General features: G+C 38.6%; 1 protein-coding gene across 1 annotated transcript; it reads left to right on the top strand.

Annotated features, from left to right (window-relative positions):
- The first annotated feature begins 7,527 nt into the window (after positions 1 to 7,527).
- Positions 7,528 to 20,705, top strand: heatr3 (HEAT repeat containing 3). Its single transcript, XM_073859051.1, has 15 exons — positions 7,528 to 7,795; positions 8,119 to 8,291; positions 10,139 to 10,226; positions 10,785 to 10,888; positions 11,152 to 11,261; positions 11,363 to 11,503; positions 11,721 to 12,028; positions 13,085 to 13,175; positions 13,457 to 13,611; positions 13,880 to 13,962; positions 14,062 to 14,200; positions 14,444 to 14,530; positions 14,624 to 14,767; positions 19,881 to 20,057; positions 20,409 to 20,705. Exons 1-15 carry the CDS (start codon positions 7,664 to 7,666, stop codon positions 20,517 to 20,519), a joined length of 2,043 nt encoding a protein of 680 aa, XP_073715152.1. The 5' UTR covers positions 7,528 to 7,663; the 3' UTR covers positions 20,520 to 20,705.
- Positions 20,706 to 20,985: the final 280 nt, after the last annotated feature.

The following is a 20,985-nucleotide window of genomic DNA, read 5'->3' as shown; positions in this document are numbered from 1 at the left end:
AAACAGAATGAGAACATGGATCCATCATGCCTTATTACCACTGTGCAGGCTGGTGGTGTAATGGTGTGGGGAATGTTTTCTTGGCACACTTTAGGCCCCTTAGTGCCAATGGGGCATCGTTTAAATGCCACGGCTTACCTGAGCATTGTTTCTGACCCTTTATGACCACCATGTACCCATCTTCTAATGACTACTTCCAGCAGGATAATGCACCATGTCACAAAGCTCGAATCATTTCAAATTGGTTTCTTGAACATGACAATGAGTTCACTGTACTAAAATGGTCTGCACAGTCACCAGATCTCAACCCAATAGAGCATCTTTGAGATGTGGTGGAACGGGAGCTTTGTGCCCTGGATGTGCATCCCACAAATCTCCATCAATTGCAAGATGCTCTCCTATCAATATGGGCCAACATTTCTAAAGAATGCTTTCAGCACCTTGTTGAATCAATGCCATGTAGAATTAAGGCAGTTCTGAAGGATGAAAGGGTTTCATACACAGTATTAGTATGGTGTTCCTAATAATCCTTTAGGTGAGTGTATATAAAAGAAATGCTTCTTTAAAGAACCTTTGACTGAACGGTTCTTTGTGGAACCAGAAATAGTTCTTCTATGGCATCGCTTTGAAGAACCTTTTAAGCACCATTACTTTTAAGAGTATAATATTTAAGATGAAAGTGATAGTACTTTTTGGCGTATGGTATTTACGTCAGTGTCTGAAAGTGCTCACTCATTTTCATTCACTTCTTCCCTAATACTCAAATGTCTTCTGCTATATAGGAAACGAGAAGAAGTGAACGAATGAGTGGTTTCGGACACAGCATCTGTGCGCCAACTCAAAATGTTTAAGGTCCAGCTGAGCTCCTGCCAGAGAATGTCAAGCCCACGCCCTCCGAGGCAAACACTGGATAACGTCCCAGAGAGCTCACACGATAGGCCAGCTGACCACAACCCCTTCAGCCAATGATTACAATTGTGGAGCTGACAGCCCACCCCCTTTTAACCTCCCACCTCAATGGGCACCCAGGAGGAAATCACAAGGTCACAGGGTTATAAGAGGTCACTAGATTGGTATTGGCCTAAAATTGTCTTTTTAGCTATATATGCAAATGTACACTCAACCATATTGAAGCTCATACATACTCATCCTTATCTTTGTAGCCTGGCATGATTAACCTGGTGGGAGAGGAGGGGATGTACTACGTAAGCCATTCAGTTTCACCATGTGCGCCCTGCATTCACTTTTTCTTTTTCTTTTTTCAGCAAAATATGTGACTCATATCTTGTAAATGACCCCTTCTCATTTGCTTAACTATTCCCACTCATCCCTTACATACACACTTTGCATGTATCCAGATCAAATGCAATGTGAGGACAAGCTCAAATAGATCAACATGCCAAAGTCACGTGGTGTGTGAACGCAATTACAAACAGGAATTACTTTTAGTCATTTACAGGTGTAGGTTCAACAGTTTCATCAGCTGGTAGTATTTACATGTAATTGTAAGACAAATTGTTGCTTTTCCTGGTTTCATTTTCTTTTGATTCATGTGTTATGCATTACTAAATTGCACAACATTTTGTTTCGTTTGTTGTGTGAATAACAAAGACCTCAATGTGACATTAAGGGCGGCCGCCAATCAAAATGACCGTAGAGTCATTAGCGCTTCACGTCGAAGTAATCCACTGACTGAACCCAAAATTTGGTACGAAGCCAAAATGATTTATTGATGTCTGTCATCACACAGTTCCTGTTACATACATAAGGCAGTGTTACATATCACATGCTCAATGAAGCACACATTCGTACACTCTAAACCGTGACTACTCACACCTTTATTGCCAGGTAAATGCCAATCAGGTTTTGGGACAGTTCAGGGCTTCATTCCCCCATAACAGAGTACATTCTTCACAGCACAACTACTTCACAGCCGCTGACCGGAGCTCATATTATTCAGAAAGCGCTTTTACAAACCGTCAGTGACGCATGCAAATGCACTTGCAAAGCATTGTCCAAATAATGTCCTTTAATCAAGTGTCATTATGTGATTTTCCTGACCTTAGAGACAAACATCACCCACTTATTTCGATCCAAACAGCCTCCTTCCTTCTCTTACGTAAAACCATTAAGACTATTCATCTGTCTTTCTCATTCTGTCTCTTGGATCGAGTTTCTCTATTGTAATGTTTTTGAGGCAGCACTGGACCAGTGTGCGTTCTGATTGTATTACAGTGCATGTGTGTGGGCACAGTAGTGGAGATGTGGCTTTGCTGTCTCATAAAACAGTGAGCAGCTCTGCCGTTTAGCTTGTCATGTAGGCCCACATGAAATCTGCACCCACACAGAACTTCGCAAGCTCTGCAGCGTTCAAAATAAAAAATAAAATAATGCACGTTATTCACAAAGTTCCTCCAACTCTTGTAAGGTTATTAAATATTTTTGGCTTTATTAACTTAATAATGCATTTTCCTGTCAATTAAACAGGACAAAAGCACGAGAAGCTCCATTATGCTGTGTTTAAATCTTTTCGGCAGAATTCTGCAGTTTAATTTTGCCTTAAATGTACAAAATGCCAAAAAACTCATTTGATTCTTTCTGAGCTGGGTCATAAGATACAAACACAAGCCTACAGCCATGTGCTCTTACAGCACTCTGCTTAGTCTCTCGCTCTCTCTCGCTCTCTCTCGCTCTCTCTCGCTCTCTCTCTCTCTCTCTCTCTCTCTCTCTCTCTCTCTCTCTCTCTCTCTCTCTCTCTCTCTCTCGCTCGCTCGCTCGCTCGCTCTGGTCATTACAAAACAGTCCGAACACATTTTTTAGCAAGTTCTACAATAGAGAGTTAAGAATTTAAGCTGTGTATATTTAAGATCCACGTGAAAATATTATACTTTATTATTAATATACTGTAATATATATTCATATATATTATGAATATTATATACACTGTAAAAAATGTCTGTAGAAATTACAGTATTAATGTTTAATATTTATGTTATTTACTGGCAACATTTTGTTCTAAGTTAAATGAACATGAAACATTTTGTACATCTTCTACAGTAAGTTACTGGCAACCAGCTGCAAAATGACAGCACATTTTTTAGAGTGTACTGTATTTTCACTATAATAAAGTCTAGTAAAAACCTGAATACTAAAATGCTTTTGAACCTATACCATAGTAAATATAAAGGATACTGCAGTATTTGCTACAGTTTACTAATTCACTACTACAGTTATATAGATAATCAAATCGTAATTATTATTATAATAGTCTACAGTATACTACAATTTGCTGATCAGAATTGGGAAATTAGCAGCCGAAAGGATTTCTCATTTTTGACATTTCAGTGGTTCACATGAAATGTTAACATTATTACAACCACTAAACTTCCTTTTTTCTTATGAACACACACATTGCATAAATGCTCCAATATATAATGTCATAAAATATATAATAATTTATATAATATATATAATGTCAAACAATATATACACCCTGCTATATGCATGTGACTCCAGCAGAGTTTAAAAGGTTAAGACACAAAACATGCATGCACACCCAAACACAAAAATACACTGTTCGTAATACCATTCCTTGGGGGCTTAGCATGCTCTCTATGTGTGAAATGACTTCACATGTAACCGCCTCTAATATACAGGTCTTGCCCTCATAACTAATGCTAACACCTTCACCACAATTAGGCCTTCACGCTTTTCAAACCACATTTCCATGAAAAACACTGCTAATGCTAATCTGGTTAAAGGTGATGTTGGTATCATGTGACCAATTGTTTCAATCATGCACTGAAACATTGCAAGCATTACATAGACAGAAGTATCATTTACCGAAAAAGTCTGTGGTGGTACCATTGCACAGACATTATATTGGGTAATAATACCATATTGCATATTCCATGGTATTAAATAATTACCATAGTGGTATTATTTAGAAGTTAATAGTTTATTGTGCATGTCCAAAAACTGTACTTTGCAACGGTATTTTTTGTAATTGATGAGCCACGAGCAGCTGTTTGACCTCCGACAACTATTGTACAACTATTGGCCTCTGACTTTTAATCCAAAACACATCCTTTTTACTTACTTATCCTTTTTATATCAGTGTAGTTGTTGCTTATGGTTATAATCTAGTAGAATAATGATGCACTTAACCTCAAGCACCTCATTTAGATAAATTTGTTATTATTTAACTGCTATTACATTACAAAAAAAAAATTCCTTCTAATAATAATCCATTTAAATGGCTTCTTTTGAAGTATCACTTTCTCTGGAAAGCAAATCATATGAGTCAAGGTTGTCATTCGAACCTGTCCGGTCGGGTTTTTACTGTATGAGTGATGCACGTTTTTAGAATGACATCACACTTCCCTCCTACGCCGAGGTCCATATCACACTATTAATCCTAAACAGATCATTTGCACCAATATTTTTATTCATAGGAGAAAGAGGTGAAGAAAAGTATTTGGACCAGATCCGCGCTCGATTTTTATAGTGTTTCTGCAGCTGGATGAGTCTGTGTGCTGTTGCTTTGCTTTAGAGGTCTGATTGACGCCTTCAGGGCAACAGCTGATGGATAAAGAAAACAGGGAAAATTAAAACAATATACAGCATCTGTTCTATGAGCCTCTATTTGCCTTTTTTTTATTCTGTTGGAACACAGAAAAAATGATTCATTCATTCAATTTACTAAAATTTTTTAAGTTAAGTGGTTACAATCAATTTATTTAAGCTGCTTTTAAACAAAAGTTTAGATTTTGTTTTGTTTTTCTATTTTTTTTGTTGTTGTTTAAATGTAGCTTAAATAAATTGATTGTGACCACTTACCTTAATAAAATTGAGTAAATTGAATGAATCTTTTTTTTTGAGTGCGTTTTTATTTTAAAATACATTTTCTTACTCCAATTCAATGTGCAAATACAACCAAAACTGTCAGATTATATCCCACAGTATTTATATAGTGAATATATGATTTTGTTGTAATGGCTCAACATTGGCTCAACCAATGACGTGAGTTCAAATCTAAGTGTTCAGGAAACCTACATAAAAAGAAAAACTATACAGAAAACAATATTTGTATTCCAGTACACATTTCTTGCGATAAATTCTTTATTTTAAAAAAAAATGTCTGGTGTTCTGTTGTACCTCAGTTTCACCCAACGGGGGAGGTTTGCACGAAAATGTCTATTTAATTAAGTGTTATTATGTGGTTTTCCTGTCACTAAAGACAAACATCACCCACTTAGTTCAACCTACAGAGCCCCCTTTTCTCATCTTACATAACCAGTCCGTTTTATGCATCCATCTGTCTCTCTCCTCTTTTTCAGATGAAGTCTCTCTGCTTTAGCCGCATGGGACCAGTGTTCTGACTCTATTATAGTGCTTGTGTGGGCACAAGGGTAAAGATATGGCTTTAGTACAGTTTACTGTTGTTTTAGTTTCATAAACAGCTTTGCTCATGAGGTACAAACACAGGCCCACAGACAAAGTCTTGTATCAACATTCCTAGGAGGTGTTTTATCTCACACTGTGCTTTTATCCAGAAGGAATCACACAAAAACTTTGAAGAAAGCATTGTGGGTAAATAAAACATAAATAAACATGAATAAATATAAATAAAGGAAACATATAAACAATGCCATAAATATATAATACAATTTCCCTTCCTTTTTTTTTGTAAGATGTGTGGTTAGATATAATCAGCTGAACTACTTTAGCAGGCTTAAATCTGTTAAAATGGACTCAGACCACAACAGAGAGACCAGGAAAAGAAGAAATCACATGAAATCAAAGAGTTTTGTGTTGAGCAGGGTTCGTGTTTTACTTTATGAGACTGTGTGTATCCGTTCAACAAAACATAAATATGTTTTGTTGTCTTGTGCTCAGTGTTTCCACTGTGGTGACGACTTTTAAACACTCAACAACACACAACAAACAAGTCCTCTGCAACAAATTACAATGTCCTATGCCATTTCCATTCTGTAATTAATAGACATTTATTAAATCCGACAGCCTTAGGGCAAAAAGGAATGCTGTGCTAAAGAGCGTGTTTAACTTAACATTAAAATGGATCATATTAAAGCTGGGTGAACAATAGTAAAGCAGATATGACTGATCACACATGCTGGAGGAATGTCGGGCCTATTTGTTTTACTCTAAAGAAAAATCATACTTGTTCATTCACCTCAAAATGGCCAAAGGGCCAATGCCCATCCGCAAGAAGCTCTCATTGGCTCAGGCGCTTATGGATATTTTATGCAGCAGATGTATTTCATCATCCTGCTGTGCTGTTTGTGCACACAAACAAAAAAAGTGTGAAATTGCTGTGGAGAGATTTGGGACGCTGCTGGCAGGGTAACGTAGAGCAACGTTTCCATCTAGTGATGAGAAGGAGTAGTTCATTGTCACCCTGATGCTGAGATTCTTTAGCTATGCAGTCTTGGAGGTATACTGTGTGTGTGTGTGTGTGTGTGTGTGTTTTTCATAGATAGAGAGCTGTTATTTCAGTAAGAACATTAGACACTGTGCCTGGGGAGACCATTTGGATCAGGAATCAACCTTTACACACTCAAATAATTGAGTTTTTTATTGTGTATTGCAGACCAAGAGAGGAAAGTAGGCTACATGTGTTGAGATGTGCATCGGACACATAATGTTGAAATCCTCTCTTATCCGCAAGCCGTATGTGATTTTGAAACATGTTGATTTGCGATGAAGTGTGGGCCCTGAACTTTTCTTAAGCTCTCTCTGAGGACAGCTGCTGGGGTGAGTTGCCACGCGCTGACTAGCGGTAGGGGATCTGGAAAGGAAGAGCCGGGGTCTCTAGATCTCATTGGACACACTACACAGAGTTAGGGGAGGTCAAACATGTGCTACAGCCAAAACTGACTTCATTGAGAAAGAAAGAAAGAAAGAAAGAAAGAAAGAAAGAAAGAAAGAAAGAAAGAAAGAAAGAAAGAAAGAAAGAAAGAAAGAAAGAAAGAAAGAAAGAAAGAAAGAAAGAAAGAAAGAAAGAAAGAAAGAAAGAAAAGTATTGCTCATGAACGTATAAGTACCAGTTTAACCTGAATGCAATGCTAGTCTTTATACATAGAAGATGTGCCAGATGTGCAAATGTACAACATAGAGAGAATGAGAAAAAAGAAAAATCTCCCTTTCATCCAGGTTCCTAAGAGAGGATGCTGGAGAGGTACTGACAGATTTTAGACAGCAAAGGGAAGGATTTACTTTTAACGCAGTCAAAGATTAGACATGGACTCTCTGGCAATCTCCTAAAGGACTTTGCCTATAACAAGAAGATTGCTTTTGATTTATGAATTGTTGAGTGATGGGACTTTAGATTGAGAAACCACATGACAGGTTGTTGATCATTTGCCAATCTATAATATTATTTCCCCAGCCGAATATTAAGATTTTTATCAATCCCATTCTCCCTCTCCTATTACACCCACAGTCAACTGCGGTGCGCCTCAGAGCCACTAGATAGCGTGGTAGCCACTGTTTTCGACACTTTCTTTGCGACGTTCTCTGACGCTTTACGGCAGCGGCTAATGTCCACATGGTCGCTCGTGTTATTAGCTTGGCTGGATTTTTTAACTAACTCCCAGCTGATATCACATTTCAAGCGTAAAGCACTTAAAAAAACATCTAGATGGGAAAGACAAAGAATACCAAATTTAAACGACCGCCGTTTTCGCCTGACGGCCTTGCAGTAACTTCTGTTACACAGGCTGCTGAAGAAATAGATGAAGAAGATTCTCCTGCAGCGGAGTTACTCGATAAAGTGAGTTTACTATGAGTTTACAACACTGACAACTTTCTTGATAGGCGGCAAATTATGGTAACAAATCAGAAACTCCAAAGTAAAGTAAATAGAGACACCGTGGCAAGAATAAATATGGCGCATATAGTGACTGTGACAGCTCTTTAACTTGGATGTAAGTTATTGTAAGCATGGTCACTCAATAAAGCGAGTCAGCCAATATGCTTTAAAGCCTGACTGTCAGACAAGTGGAATCAACTCCTCCGAAAAAATGTCTGATGTAAGCAGTTTTGTTTCATTTAGTAGAGGGTTTTATAAAGTCTGTTTTTTGTGTGTTTGTTCAGTTGCAGAGTCCGTCAGCAGACATGCGCGAGTATGCTTGCGCGAGCATCTCTCGTGTTGTGCAGCAAAGTCTGACAATCCCAGCATTCCTGCAAAGAGATGCAGTCAGGAAGATCGGACCTTTACTGTTGGATCACAGTCTGGCTGTCAGAGAAACCGCTGCTGGAGCACTCAGGTGACACTGAGAACAACTTTGAGAACAATCGAGATTTTTGAGGGTTCAAAAGCAAAATAACTGCATCCATACCTTAAAATCACTTGTGAAAGTAAAACTACTAGATTTGGCACACACAAAGTCAAAAACAATATTCATAGGAAAAATTATGACATAACAGATGATATCTGTGTGAACTTTTCGTTTTAAAAAACGAAACCAAAATATCAGACGCGCACGTGGATGGACACACATCTTTGTATAGGTTAAGCATTTAGGATGATACACCTCTCAGAAAACATACAAATAAAGATAATCTTAGAAGTTTAATGACTATTTAGAGCATTGGGATTGCTAAATGAAGGCTTAATGTACTTATTATTATACAAACCTCAATTTCGACCAAAATCGACATTTATACCTTGTTTTTGGCTGTAGCTCAAAATTACACTGTGCTCATTCCCACTCATTTTGCCAGCATGTGTCACAAATTTTTCACGCCCCGCCCCTGTGAAACTCAACCAGGTGTTCCCAAAATTTGTCATTTTAGAACCCACCTGGACAAGTATAATTTATCTCAAAACACACCTAATGGTTTTTTAATGGACATATGGGGAAAAATAGACTTATTTTCTTTAGTAGAAAGTAGTTTTTATTTTTATTTTTGTTTGAATGAAATTTAAAGTTTTGAAGTTTAATAGCAATATCAAAATGTATTATGATTAAGGTAATAAACACATTGTTATTGTTATTCATTAAGTGCAGAGACTAAACTGGACTAGACTAGGAGTAAACTATTTTTGCGTCATTCACCACAACAGCCAAGTGAATTTAACACATGAAAGGGATAGTAGGCCTACACCCCAAAATTAAAATGATGTCATCATTTACTCACCCTTATTTTGTTCTAAACCTGTATAAGTTTTGTTATTTTGTCAAACAGAATCAAATATATTTTGATCATAAATGGTAAGCACATACTACCTACTGGCTTCCATAGTATTTGTTTTTCCTACTATGGAAAAACGGTACTGTCAACTGTCTAGTTAGCATCATTTATCAAAATACATACTTTTGTGTTCAACATAATAAAGAAATGCATGCATGAACAACATTATGCTGCGTTTCACCAACCGCGTTTGAGGCATCAAAATCGCGCCTACCGGGCCTAGTTTTCCGCTTGAACAGTTTGAATGCATTTGTGCGTCTAGAGCGAAGTAGACACGCAGAAAAAGCAAGCATTTGACGCACGTCAGAGGCAAAATCCTCTTCTTGTTGGAGGGGCAAGTGCTATGCGGTTGTCTGTTTGCAAGATGGCTGATGTTGATTGTGCATTTATCGAGAGTGTTACCAGTTGGTATATGGTAACCTTACTATAAGGGGAAAATAAATGGCATGGGTCGATAAACGCCACGTGACTCAAAAGTGAAATGTGTATTTACAACTTAGCAGGTTGCCCAATGTCCTCAATGACACTCTTCCAAGCGAGGTCCTATTTATTCCTGTCTCTATAGAAATAAGAACTTGTGTCGTATAGCTCCGGGTGACTGCTCACCGACAATATCAAGCGTTCCTTCATGTTGAATATGTGACTCCGGGCGGGGATGCCGCCTCAGCAGCAAGCAGGCTAAGCAGCAAACATCGTGGACTCCGCCTTTAATTCGCGCCGCGAGACCTCCAGACGCGCGTCAACGCATCTTCACATTGACTTAACATTGAAATCACTCGTGCTTGACGTTTCTACCGCGGCTGGTGTAAACGCAGCATTAGGGGGAGTAAATGATGACATTGGTTTGAATTAGTTGGATCAGATCAGATGTTCATCTGAATGTAATTTTGCTTCATTACCTTCCATGCATGTGTTACAGAAATCTGAGTGCCTGCGGAGGTCCTGAAGTATGTGAAAACATGGTCAGACAGGATGTGCTGACGCCTCTCTCCGCTCTCATGAGGGAGGTATGAATGTTTCTTCTTTACAATGTTAACTCTTGAAGGAATAAAAAAACTTCTCATATCATTTACTCACCTTTATGCCATGTCAGCAGGTGTATATGACTTTCCTTCTTCGGTTGAACACAAACACAGTCCATTAAAAAAATATGATGTCTCTCCTTCTCTTAGTAATGGAATTGGATGATGCCAAATTTGTTGAAACTCCAAAAAGCACACGCCGCTATCATAAAATGAATGCATATGATTCCATCGGCTGAATAAATATTTGGAAATTTGCATTTTAAACATTTTATTTAAATGATCCACATTGGTTTCCAGATCATACATTCACAAGTAGTCAAGTTCATGCTGCCTCGTACATGAGTGACACATTAAAAAGCTTACTTGAGAATTTTCATTTTTGGGTGCACTATTCCTGTGCTATTCATTCATTAGCTGTTACCCTATGATTTCTACATGTAGTGAGTAGAATACCAATTGGGATTGATTTGGGTGCTTGAAAATTTGTATTCACTAAAAACACTTGCTCTTATCTGTTGTATGTTTTCTTGTGGAGAACAGTGCTGTGCTGGTTTTGACGTGAACCCTGCTACTGCTACGAAGGGACAAAAGCATGTGGTGGAGAATGTTACCAATGAGGCTGTGAATTTACTTTGGAATCTCTGGTAAGATTGAGCTTAGATAGACATATATGTAATACCTTAAAAGCTCTGTGGCAAGTGTCTCAAATACATCATCTTAGACCACCTGATATCAAATTACGAGGAGGTGTTTTTGTGACTGCATATATCAATCTGCTCAGTGAGCGTTCTGGTGTGAGGCATACAGAAAACGAATAATGCAGTTGTCTAGAGTTAACTATGAAGAGTATTAATCACAGATAATAATGAGATCTCTGTGTTTTGTGTTCTGCTGTGTGTGTGAACAGTGAGAGCAGTAGCACTGCAGTATCCATGTTTAATAAAGCCGGACTTCTAGATGCTCTTCTACACTGTCTAGAAAGGCACCACCAAAATATGGAGCTTGCGTTGTCAGCAGGTGACATCAACTGCATATATTATTTATTTCTCTCATGTATGCACATAGACACAGCTGTTTTCATTCTCACATTTCCATGTTTTATTGTTTTGTCTGTGTAGCCCACTGCTTGCACACCGTATCGGAGGATAACTCAGACCTGGTGCGCAGTGTGAATGCAACAATGTTTGCTGTCTTGGATAACATTCTGTCCGCAACACATACCAGTATGGAGTACACTCTCTTGCGCACGCTGGCTGCAGGTAAAAAACACACAACACTGGATGTGCTCATCACTACAATGTAGTACAAAACTTGCCCTGCAACATGCTTTACAGCCTCTGTGGGACCTTATTGCATTTTGATAAAAAGCTAAATAATTAGTTATTGAGAGAATTATAAATGCTGTTGTAGTGCTTTGTGATTTAACGGAGCCTAATAAATGTTTCATATCAATAATAGTTGTTTATGTTTCCTAAGGCTCTTTATGGAATCTAAAGAGCGGTCTGTCTTCAGCCCAGCAGTCTCAGACAGTCAGTGCACTTGTGGCCACTCTCTCACAAAGCCTTAGTTTGGATGCTGGAAAGCTGATCCCAGATCTGTGGCGTGCTGAATCTGCCCGTCTGTCTAAAGATAGCACATCTGCCACAGACTCAGCTCTTACAGACGAAGAGCCGGCGGTGAACACAGATGAAGCAGAGGATATGGAGGAGGATGGGAAGATTAATGGAGGAACGCCGAATGGCAGGAAGTCCAAAAAAAAGAACGATATCTCAGATTTGTTGCCTGTAAGTTATAGCTGCTCTGTCCTGTGATGCTTTAAGTGGGCACATTAAAAGAAAAGTTTTGCACTAGAGCTGCCAAAGGTAATTCGGTGCTATATTAGATTGAAATGTATTTAACAGCATTAAATATTATTTGCAGTTCATTTCATAATGCAGTTTGACAGTACTGTGGTATACAGTATCTGAACCAGGGTTCCCACGGGTCCTTGAAATCCTTGAAAGTTTGTGAATCTGGGGCAAAAAATTCAAGGCCCTGGGAAGTTTTTGAAAATATACATACATACATAGATACAGGTCATTAAAAGTGCTTGAATCTATTTTATGCAAGAAGTTTTTTGGAAAAAAATCCATATTATTCCCTGTGTAGTGTAGGATAATATAATAAAAATTCTAGACTTTTCAAGCACATGTGCTAAACTGTTCGCTTTAAAGCTTATATCTATGCAAAGATTTATTTGACATCTTAAAAAAGTCTTGTGCCATGGCCCCTTTAATGTCAACGAAACGATCATTAGTCAGTAATTCAAAAGCCTTATAAGTCATTTCATTGATATTTTGTGAATTTGACTGTCTTTTACTGCAAAACCTTCTAAGTGCATGCAAGCTTTTTTGACTCAAATTCTAAAAAATCCACTTATTTAGATGGGGCATAGTAAACAGTTGCAAAATCACCAAAGACGCAACATCAAACATTTCAGATAAGTCAGAATGTAAAAACTTAAGAAACTGAACCCCAAATTAGGGGGCGCTGTGACCTATTTCACAGCAACATTCAGATTGTTTTCAATTCTAAGTACTCACAAGAAATCCGCACTTAGAGGACTTTGCTGAAAAATCGATTTTTGTCAACAAACTGATATTTCTAAATGGCCTCAGGCCAGGATTAAGCAGATTTGAAGTGAAGGTATTTAATGAACATATAATATGTGTTTTAATATCATTATCTCATTTTTGAAGGAGGTGGGGTTTAGTGCCTTTGCATCTGAGCTCCTCATATGTACCCATCTCTACATGTGTTCAGATGACTCCAGTAGTTAGTTTTTTGCTTTGTGTTTCTAGAGAGACAGACTGGAGTTACGTGAGGCAAGTGCACTGCTGTCAGCACAGCAGACGTCTCTGGAAATCATCGTCAACATGTGCTGCTCTGATGGTAAGTGTGTGCTTATAGGCAAGCGGGTGCTTGTGGGAGCGCTGTTAATATTATTTGAAGTGCTAATGTGCCAGATTAGCGCAATGACCTCTATGTGTCAAAAAATACCAGGCAAAGGGTAACATGATGGGGTTTTTCAAGGGAAATGACTGTACTCTCAAAGGACTATAACATGTGGATCAACAGCATTGATGTTGTCTAACACTATTCATACTCTTAATGAGTGTGTGTGTGTGTGTGTGTGTGTGTGTGTGTGTGTGTGTGTGTGTGTGTGTGTGTAGAGCCGTCAGATGATGAGTGGGAGGAGATGTCCAGCAGTGATGAGAGTGAGATGTGTGCTGATGGGATATCAGACACGAGCTCCTCCCTCTTTTCTCCTCTATGCCTGTCTGCTGAACTACACACAACCCTGCTCAGTCACAGCATACCTCAACAGGTAACACAACCATGGCATTACACAGCAAGCAAAGGCCAGAACAGCAAGAGTCTGATTTAATGATGTGTTTTACTGAGCGTATACCCTACCGGTCCAGCGGGAGGACGCAACTCCCTCATGCTTAAATCCAGACTGCTCTTGGATATTTGTAAAATAAGCTTAAATGAGAGCACTGTCTGTATAGTTTGTACTTTGGTGATCATGGAGTTAAGAGGTTGTTTCATATAGCATTCAGCTTTGTATATCTGATTGACTGGTTTTTTTTTAGGTTTTAAAGAAGGCAGAGTTTCCAAGCCCCGCTGCCCTTGAGCTCTGTAGCAAGTACCCCGTTTGGAAATGCCTTGTGAAAAAGTAATGCATCCACACATATTTTGTGGTTTCTTGTATTGTGATCTTTATCCATCTGTGTGGTTATGGTGATTGTAGGTTCACTTTCTTTGTTTCTCCCAGGATGCATCGGGTACAGTGCCGAGCACTGACGTGTCTCCATAACATCCTTGCTTCTATGGACACAGATACTCTTGGAGGTGCTTCAGGGCTCCAGGCCGTTGCTCAGCACCTCTCCTCATTAGTCTTCAGCTCAGCAGAGGTATGCACCTTAAATTTTCGATTTCCTACTAAATCTGTCAGGCTTCTAAAAGAAAACTATATATATGACTAGCCAAGCTTACTTGGGGCATCATTTAATGTGGTTTTGCACTTTTCATTGTTTCGGTTGGTGTTTAGACTTCGATTAAATTTTGAATCGATAAACCTCCCAAATATCTCTTACAAAATTGAATCGGAAAGGAAATGTGTAATATCTTCTGTATTTGTATATTCATTTTTAGAGGTATTAAAAGATGAGGAGTTCCTAGAGGCTGTAACTAGTGCACTACGCTCTCTGCTACAAATCATGGCCTCCAAAAGCATGCCTCAGGTAATAAGCACAGTTATTTACTATTTTTATCTATTAGTAGATCATTTTCGTAAGCTGTAGTTTTACATCTATGTGTGTGTGTGTTTTCCTCAGTGTATGACTCCACACCAGCTAATGAGTATTTGTGAGGCAGCAACCAGGTGTGAGTTGGTCAGTGTGAGAGTTAATGCTCTGGCCATTCTCGGCATTACAGGAAGCTCTCTTGCCAAAGAGAAAGACACTGCAGAAACCCTACAGGTAATACTGATAGTAATCGTTTTTCAGATCATATTATTCATATTCTGTATTTTTAGCTGTACAAATGCGTATCCCCACTATGGACACAAAACATTCTTTAATATTTTGTTGTTAAATTGTTTTACCGTATTTTCCGGATAAGTAGCATTTTTTTCATAGTTTGGCTGGTCCTGCGACTTGTGTGTCAAAATTAATTCATACTGACTAACTTGAACCAAAGGAAAACATTACTGTCTACAGCCATGAGAGGGCGCTATATGTCGCTCCTGTAGCCTACCCTTGAAAAAACCTGTTAACTGAAACATAAATTTTTTTTGACTAATGCGACTTAAAGTCCGGAGCGACTTATACGCTTAGGGACGCACGAAACCGCAGCCAGCTAAGTAGTGCGTTCTGTGAGGTTGTCTCACATTGTGCTAGCTGCATCAGGGTTCAAAGTTGGCTGGGCACACCAAATGGACATTAGCCAAATAGTATGTTTTGCACCTACAGATGAGATAACTTACCTATAATGGGTAACTGGAGGAGCTAGTGACTAGCCTGACATTGTCATACTCAATTCTAGTCAGAAATTGAGCCTAATATTGCTCCATTGGGCTGTGATTATGGGGCGTGTTTCATAGTGCTGTGTTGAAAAAATTGATTCACCGATTCTGAATCGATTTTCATGTTAATTTTTAAAGATCGATCCGTAACTCAGAGGATCGATTTAATAATTAATAACTTAATTGCCGCGTCATTGAATTCACGCATGAGCGCGAGGTGGGAGGACATTAAAACAACTAACATGGCGGTCAGTAACGTTAAAGCAACACTATGTAGTTTTTTTACCTTTAAATAATGTCTCTAAAATTATTTCAGTGATAGAACAACTTTTAACTGGACAAATTGTACTGTTGCTGCAACCTGAGCAGCCTCCTAGCTGCTACAAGCACACTCTGAAAGTGGCGGTGGATGGTAGGAAACACAGCCCCGCCCCTCCCCCTGCCTTCAGAAGAGTGTCTGATACCAGGCACTGTTGCACTTTTCAACCACATGGGGAAGCTGTAAGTCATTTTTACATGGAAACTACATAGTGTTGCTTTAAGCAAGCAGTTTTTTTGCAAACTCCATAACAAATGAACGAGTTATTTGTGTTATTTTTATAACAAATGCCAGTGAATCCACCGCGGGTCTCCAGCGAAACTCTCTCTCTCGCCCCCTCTGTGCTCATGCAGCTGGTCTCTCACGGGCAGAGGTTTCTTGAGGCGCGCGCAATGGGTCGCCAAATAAAGAGTTCTTCACGCACATAATGCTAATAGTTGTAAAGTTTTCTGAACTTTAAACAAGCTAAGACAAAACTCGCGTTTATATCAGTGACACGTGCGCTGCTGGAGCGATGTAGTTTGACGCCTAATTCGCTTATAGTACAAACATCTTTGATCAGAAAAACGAAATGTTAATGTCTAATAGAAAGTAAAGAGCGTCAAGACCGTAAAACAGACTTCATCGCTTGATAGCACCCGTCATAATATCTATATCTAAAGCTCCGTCTTTCATATACAGATATTTATCCTGTCTGTAGGTTTTTGCATATATTTATACCTGTTCATTTTACATACTGCCTATTTTTAATATGTATGCATAAATACAAAATACGATGCATACTAAAGCTTCAATAGTCTATAAAATTAATAACTCATTTAAAAACAAGATTCTGTCTATCAAGACTTAATTTGTTGTTATCCTCTGGGCATTTTCACTTTAAAATTATTTACTTTAAATTGTCCATATTTTAAAACTGTGGTGAGCAGTTAAAAGCTATAGTGAGTGGCAAATAACTGCACATTTTTATAATCCAAAAACAATATAAACTGAAAAACATGTATACCATAAAATATACCGCTACTGTGAAATAAAATGACTCATTCCGTGGAATAGATTTTTGGTCATTCCGCGCAACCCCATCTGGCACCATTTCGTCTTTTTTCAAAAACAGTTATCTAAATCTCGAAGATCGGATCAGATCGGATCGAACAATGATAATTGATTCAAGATCTTGAGAATCTGAATCGAATCGATTCTTGAAGATTTGAATCGAAACCCAGCCCTAGTGTTTCAACCGAACAAGGCAAAAAATGCCTCTGCACTCAATTGGATAGAACTACAACCAATCAGAGCAACTATGTGTGTGACATATGTTGAAATGGCGTCTGTCCTTTTCCAGCCTGACCTGAACTGCTAGTTATTTCACTACAATGAGACTAACATGGTTGTACATCGACACCTACTATGTTAACAACATTTCATATCACAACATTGTGAGTTTTTTAGTCATACAGTCAGACTATCCCTTACCATTTGTAAGTTAGATAAACTTCATCCACAGGCTTCAGAAAAATATCTGGCAATGACCGCAATTATATCCATATTGTCGTGCACGCAGAGTTGCCCATTTTATTGTGTCCCATCTTCTTAGGGGGTTTTCACACCTGCCTTGTTTAGTTCGATTGAATCGTACCAGAGTTCGATTGCTCAGTTGGTGCGGTTCGTTTGGGCAGGTGAGAATGCAGCAATCAAACTCTGGTGCGCACCAAAAGCGGACCAAACAAGCTGACCAACGCTTTCAAACGAACTCTAGAGTGGTTCGTTTGTGGTGAGAACACGATCCGAGATCGAACCGACCTAACTGCAAAAGTACTGCGCATTTTGGACTAAACCAGCTGCCGTAGTCAGCTGCGCAGTGCATTATCGGATGAGGAAGTGTTTGTTGACGTTTCTATTAGCAATATTAGCACAATGACAGCTCGCGGACATACCTGGAGTTGCGAGGAGGTGCGGGCGGAGCCTCCGAAATTTTTTGTCTTCGCCGTTTGTAGTGCATTAAACATTGTTTTCAAGCCGCATCTGCGATTCATTTTGAAAATGAACGGTTTGTCTAGAGTGCTGTATACAAACTATGTATAACAACGACGGAGACATAATTACAGCGCACAGCCGTCTGTCCATGGTGTCTGCTGTATTATCCTTCTTTTGTTTACTTCCGGGGGTTCCTTTGGAATTTCCCGCACGTTGATTCTGACCAATTTGAGAAGCCGTTTAGGAAATACGTTCAAATCACTGATCTATATAACTGACTGGATTGGGCATAGAACGTTTAACGTAACAGCGTGAGGTGAAGCCAGCGCAGAGTTCGAGTCGCCATCTTGGTATACCCAACCGGCAGAGAGCGTCATTGACTTCCATTCAAAATCATGTTTTAAATTCACCCGCTTCACAGCGTATCAGTCACGCAAGATTATTTTTAGGATATGTGTACGTAAATTAACTGTTAATTCTGGTGTTATTTGCAATGTTTATGCTTTAATCGGGCAGGAAAATGGATTTATAAAAAACGTTAAGGTGAGTGTGTCTGCTGCATTCTGTTAATGACACGAGTATAAATAAAGTTTTTTTTACATTCAGCTACACGATCAGTGTTATTTCTCTAAATAAGTTTAGGTAACTTGTAAGTTTAGATAACATAATTACAAAACCAGCAAATTATTGCATACACATACGGTACAAAGTATGATTATTTATTTAGATTTCAGAATGAGCACGTTCGTCATTAATACTAAATATGCTGCGGTCTGTCTGCTGATCTGATACTGTAATGAAGATGAATGTATAATAACTGATTAAAAACGAAAATGTACAACTTTCAGTAAATAACTATGTACATGCTTAGGACGTTTGTGTTGTAATAATGTACAGGGTTACTTCAGATATAAAAACGAAGACTAGTAAAGTGATGTTTTATCATTAAAATCTGATCGCGTCCATTGATTTAATAGAATGTTTGGGTATACCAACATGGCTGCGCGGTGGCTTCACAGTTGTGACGTCATGCGCAATCCAGTCATTTATATAGATCAGTGGTTCAAATACGTGTGACCATTGAGTGATGTTGATCTTATCACATGACAGAATTTTGGTTTGTTTCAACTGGTGCGGATCAGAGCAATCAGTGTGGTGTGAAATGGAACCAAATCTGCTAAAAAAGTTACAATGTATAATTTTTTGCTTTTGGTCCGGACCAAATGAACCGAATTACAGATGTGAAAACGCCCTTAGCGACCATCGGAGCCAGCTGATAAATGAAACTTTTGCCTAATCCCATAGTAGGGACGCCAAAAACATCTTTCCGATCCCCAAATGCTTTGACCGCATTTTTCTGTTCCTCTTTTAAAATCAATGCGCTGTTGATATCTTCTAGAACAGACTTGATGGCAGAATCTCAATTCTCCAGCGGCAGCCGTCTATGTTGTAAAGGGATACAACACAAGCACTCTTTGGTGACGTGGTTGATTACATTACTGTTGATCATCTGTCCATCATCGTATAAAGCCCGCTCTGACAATTTGATTGGTTCAACCAGCTTTGGGTCGAGCATAGTTGCGCCACAACGGAGCGACACCAGACTGAACTTCCCGACCTGAAATGTTGTGGGCGGGGCTAAGTTCGGCTGGCACCCAGGCTGGCTAGTGACTGCAGTGATATAAAATATAAACAAAGCAACGTTCGCTTACCAGTTTAGCAAATCACGCTCATCACAGATGGATTCATAATATATTTGTAATGTCTTATACGTATATGAATGAGCTTGGGATCCCTCTTGACTTTGTTGTTTGCTTCCTTCATCACTTCTGTTTTTCTTCATGTGCACTGGTTGGCTATGCCAAACAGCCAATCAAAATGATCCGACACCTATACTAGCGCCACCACTGATTTGACATGATTAATCAGCCAAAAAGGTGACAGTGACTGACTTTAGCGGGCGGTGCAGAACACACAGAAAAAAATAAGTCAGATGACGCTCAAAACCTGCCCGAACATCAGCTATTGGCTTGGTGTGTAACAGGCTTTAGAGTAAATTGGATTTAAAATGTATTATTGATGTTTTCTTATGTCTTTATAATGTTTAACAAGTTAAATAAGATTTTATACAAAGAGAAAGTAAATTTTTTGGGCTTTGTGAAAACTTGTGTGGTGTATCATGTGTATCTTGTGGGTTTTTTACTGAGCAGTATATGTGTCAGGGGATATTTTAATTTAATGAATTTTAAAACTTACTTAGAAACTCTATTTGCAGCTGATTGGAAATGCATTACTGAACATTGCAATGAAGGACACAAACCTTGTGGTGTGTGGAGAGGCGCTGGACGCCCTCTTTGACGTGTTTGCCGATGGCGATGAAGCTGAAAAAGCTGCAAAACACATTAACCTGCTCTCATCTCTCAAAGCCCTTCAGCCAGGATTCAGAGCCAAGGTATAACGGAAAAGCAAAATTGTAGGAATATTATCATAAGAACACACTTTATATCACATTCACACACCAATCTTGCATCTCATGTAGATGTTTTAGTGTTGACCTAAAGGTCAAAAGCCAATCTTTACATAACCTATCTACAGAAAGTGACACTTAAATCTTAATGTACACAACTGTGGTAGATGGCTGTTGACCAGTTGTAAAATTTCCACTTTAAAAAGTGTTTTATTTCTTTTAAGAAATTTAGTCTGGAAACTTCTAAGGGAACACATATCTTCATCTCTGTGTTCTAGTATGTTCTTAAGCCTTTAGATGGCAGGCTTTTCACAGTTTGGCCTTTTTTTCTCACAGCTACGAAAGGAGGGGAAAGGCAAATACAGCCCTGATCAGCTTTGTGTTCTGGACAACATAAGGATCAACCTCAAGAGATTCATCGGATACCTAGAAAACCTGAAAAAATGAGAGTTCCCATATCATTATTAAAAAAACGGCCCACCTTTTTGTAATTAGCTTTTTTATGTCTAAAGTTTTATTGAGTGTTTACGTCTGGAAATTTAAGTTGAAAAAATAAGTTTGGTGACATTACTTTGCCGTTAATGTTTGTAACAAAACATATTGGTGCTTGAATTAAAGCATAAATTATCATAAGTGTCTGGTGGTGGTACATTTTTGTGTTGTGGAATTATAATATATATTTATCTGGTCATTTAATTTTTGCATTTGTATTGCTCTAACAAAAATAATAAGACAAAAATGTCATCATAACAGTTAGATCATGCTTTCTTGTAAAACCTGTCCTTATTCTCTGCATTAGCATTTAAAAAATGACAGATCTGTGCCCAGGGGTTACATTTACAAACACTGTTGCTAACCTTCCCCTGCATCCATGTGAGAGAACAATCAAGCACTATTGTGTAGTGCTGTAACA

The sequence above is a fragment of the Misgurnus anguillicaudatus genome, chromosome 21 (assembly GCF_027580225.2).
Source record: "Misgurnus anguillicaudatus chromosome 21, ASM2758022v2, whole genome shotgun sequence".
NCBI classification, from domain to species: Eukaryota; Metazoa; Chordata; class Actinopteri; order Cypriniformes; family Cobitidae; genus Misgurnus; species Misgurnus anguillicaudatus.
This window is presented reverse-complemented; position numbering and strand designations above follow the sequence as displayed.